The sequence below is a fragment of the Mandrillus leucophaeus genome, unplaced genomic scaffold, assembly GCF_000951045.1.
Source record: "Mandrillus leucophaeus isolate KB7577 unplaced genomic scaffold, Mleu.le_1.0 Scaffold41, whole genome shotgun sequence".
Lineage (NCBI taxonomy): Eukaryota > Metazoa > Chordata > Mammalia > Primates > Cercopithecidae > Mandrillus > Mandrillus leucophaeus.
In genome coordinates, this window is record NW_012104365.1 from 4,781,500 (window position 1) to 4,784,942 (window position 3,443).

At 58.7% G+C, this 3,443-nt stretch overlaps 1 protein-coding gene across 1 annotated transcript in view; it reads left to right on the top strand.

The window, feature by feature from the left end:
* Positions 1-3,443, top strand: part of COL9A3 (collagen, type IX, alpha 3) — a 28,576-nt gene that overhangs the window by 14,933 nt on the left and 10,200 nt on the right. The window contains exons 25-26 of the mRNA XM_011992359.1: positions 1,665-1,700; positions 2,591-2,635. Of these exons, the coding sequence (XP_011847749.1) occupies positions 1,665-1,700; positions 2,591-2,635 (81 nt within the window). The remainder of the gene's footprint in view (positions 1-1,664; positions 1,701-2,590; positions 2,636-3,443) is intronic.

The following is a 3,443-nucleotide window of genomic DNA, read 5'->3' on the forward strand; positions in this document are numbered from 1 at the left end:
ACCACAGTCTCCACCCCTGCCACAGTCTCCACCCCTGCCACAGTCTCCACCCCTACCACAGTCTCCACCCCTGCCACAGTCTCCACCCCCTGCCACAGTCTCCACCCCTGCCACAGTCTCCACCCCTACCACAGTCTCCACCCCTGCCACAGTCTCCACCCCCTACCACAGTCCCCACCCCCTACCACAGTCTCCACCCCTATCACAGTCCCCAACCCCCTACCACAGTCTCCACCTCTACCACAGTCTCCACCCCCTACCACAGTCCCCAACCCCCTACCACAGTCCCCAACCCCCTACCACAGTGCCCCGGGACGCAGACAGGGAGAGGCCCTCATAGCTCCCGGTGGCAATTCTGACCATGGGCAGTGTCTCCCTGCATGGTGGAGGCAGTGGCATCAGGGCCCCAACTGTGGCGCCTTCGGCCCCTCTGACCTTCCATGTGGTGTTCCTTGTGGGTGGGTGGCTGCAGGAGCCTGGGCTCTGCCTCCTGCCCTGTGTAGAGGCCTGGCAGAGGACCTGGCGGGCGACCTGCACACAGGCAGTGCTCATTCCTCAGGACTGGCGTGGAGGCTGAGGCTCCGAGAGCCAGACCGGCTCCTGCCTGCGGTGTCTGCTGAGGCACCATTGACAGAGGATTGCGCTGCTATAAAATGGGTTTGAACACCAAGTCCCAAGTGACCACAACAGTCACAGTTTCTACCTCGTCAAGACTTTTTCCTGCTGGGCTTGCAGCAGCTGCAGCGTCGGCTCCTTGGGGTCCGGGCAGAAGGGGGACATGGCCTGCCCAGGGCCCCAGCTCACTGGGAGGAGCCTATGGGTCTGGTCTGGGCCCCAGCCACGCTCCGCCAGGTCCCTGGGGACCTCGTGTGCCTGCTGTGGCCGCCTCTGCCCGGCAGACAGACCCCTTTTTAGACGTGAATCCCGAGAAGCCTCCAGGACACAGCTGCAGATGCTCGTGCCTCCAGGGTGATGGTCATTCCAGGGTGATGGCCAGGGCTGTAGACACCACCGCCCCATGGGGAATAGCGGGCTGTTTTTTAGCCTCCAGGCAGGACATTCTAGAGGTGGGGGCCATGCCAGCAGCCTCAGGGCCTCCGAGAGATGTCAGGGCTGGCACTTGCCCTGCGGGTACTGCGCCTGTCCCAGGTGTGGGTGGGGCCTGGTGGCTGAATTTCCCTTTTGCTTTAAACTCACAGGAAAGCCTCCTGCTTTTCTGCCCCTTGGGCAAGTTCTCACTTACACGGCCATGTGAGCACGTGGACGTTTTTTAAAGGGGTTCATAGCAACTCCCGGACATGTCCTAATTTCACAATCCCAGGGGAAGGTGATTAGATGAGCTTTTGCATCTTTGACTCCACTGTGATGGAATTATCCTGCGATTGTACAAAAATACCCGCACGAATTCACGGGTGTTACAGACAATGCCAAACCTGACGGGACTGCACTACCCACAAGGGGAGACTGGACAGAGCCGTCGGGCCCAGAGGCTGTGAACCTGAGCTTGGTCTATGGGCCTGTGTCTGGGAGGCTGTGTTCACAGAAGCCCTTTGTACAGCACAGATGGGGATGTGGGGAGGTGTTTACCATTCCTGGGCCCAGGGCAGGCTTACTTTAGGGATTCTTGTCATTCCTCTAATCCAGAGCCTTTTCTCCACTCCCAGGGTCCGGGAGGCACCGCAGGCCCTAAGGGAGACCAGGTGAGCTGGGCGCAGGCCGGGGCAAAAGGAATGATGGCAAAGCTGCACAGCTTCTCCCAGACCCTGCCTGCCCTGGCTCTGGCCCTGGCTGTGTTTTCGGGACGCTGAGCCTCCTTTCTCCTCTTGCTGTCTCCGTCGGTCGCCCTTTCTGGCTCCTGCCATTCCTGCTTAGGACAGCGACGACAGCACTGGACACCCAGCCCCCAGGCATGCCCCAGCATCCCCCGCTGCCTTCCTGGGTGCAGACAGCTGGCCAGAGTGTCCCTGCATGGCCCTGGGTGCAACAGAAGCTACTTCTGGTACAGGAGGCACCAACAGGGACCCTCAAAAGGACAGAGGTGTTTCCTGCCGTCCTTTTGGAGAACGAACAGAGGGAAGGGGCTAGGCTCTGCGTGTGTGTTTTGCAGGCAGATTCGAAATGCATTTCTGCTCTTCCAAGCACTTCTCTCTGGAAAAGTGTCGGGGTGGCTGGGGCCATGGTCGTGGCTGCCCTGCCCTCCTGCACTGCCTGCTCTGGGTGAGTGGGGCCATGGTTTTTGTGGCTCCCCTGCAGTGCCTGCTCTCACTCTGGGCACACGGCCTTTCCATACAGCTGGAGGGCCTGCGGCCATCGAACCCCACCCTCGGTTCTGCTTGACAGAAAAGCCTCATTATGCAAACAAATGTCTTCCCTTTTTTGGCCCCGCCTCTGCCTGCAGGTCTCCCAAGGCAGGGTCCGGGGCTGCCTTTGGAGCTGATTAAAAGGCAGTGAGACCCTGGGGCCTGGGCTTTTGGCCTGGACCTCAGGATGAACATTACACCCACGGAGGCTTGAGAGCAGGCAGTTTAAGGCATGAAGTCTCTACTCATGCATGAACAGCTCTTTTAACTTTGGGGTGTATTGTTTTCAGGGCATTGCAGGTTCTGACGGTCTTCCTGGGGATAAAGGAGAACTGGTGAGTAATTAGGTAACCTCACTGTCACCAATAGCTGGGAGCGAGGTCGTCACTGTGGCCGGGGAGCAGTCCTGGGGACAGGGTCAAAATCTGCAGCTCTCGGTGGAAGATCTGCAGCTCTGCTGGGCAGCATGGGGATGGAGCAGGGTCGGGCAGAGGCCCTGGCCACTGGCCGTCCCTTAGCAAGTGGGCAGGGCCTGGCAGGAAAGCGAGGCAGCTCTGAAGCCTGACCTGACCAGGTCAGACCTGTGGGGCTGCCGTACTCTGCCCCGTGGAGTGGCACCTGCCTGAAGCAGTCACAGCGGCGTTTTTGTTTTGTTTTCTTGTTTTTGGTTTTTTTGGGGTTTTTTTTTTTGAGACGAAGTTTTGCTCTGTTGCCCAGGCTGGAGCACAGTGGTGCGATCTCGGCTTACTGCAGCCTCTGCCTCCTTGGTTCAAGCGATTTTCCTGCCCCAGCCTCCCGAGTAGCCAGGATTACAGGCCCTCCCACAGCCGACTAATTTTTTATGTTTTCTGGGGGTTTTTGTTTGTTTGTTTGTTTGTTTTGAGACGGAGTCTTGCTCTGCCGCCCAGGCTGGAGGGCAGTGGTGTGATCTCGGCTCACTGCAAGCTCTGCCTCCCAGGTTCACATCATTCTCCTGCCTCAGCCTCCCGAGTAGCTGGGACTACAGGCGCCCGCCATCGCGCCCGGCTAGTTTTTTGTATTTTTTTTTAGTAGACACGGGGTTTCACCGTGTTAGCCAGGATGGTCTCGATCTCCTGACCTCATGATCCGCCCGTCTCGGCCTCCCAAAGTGCTGGGATTACA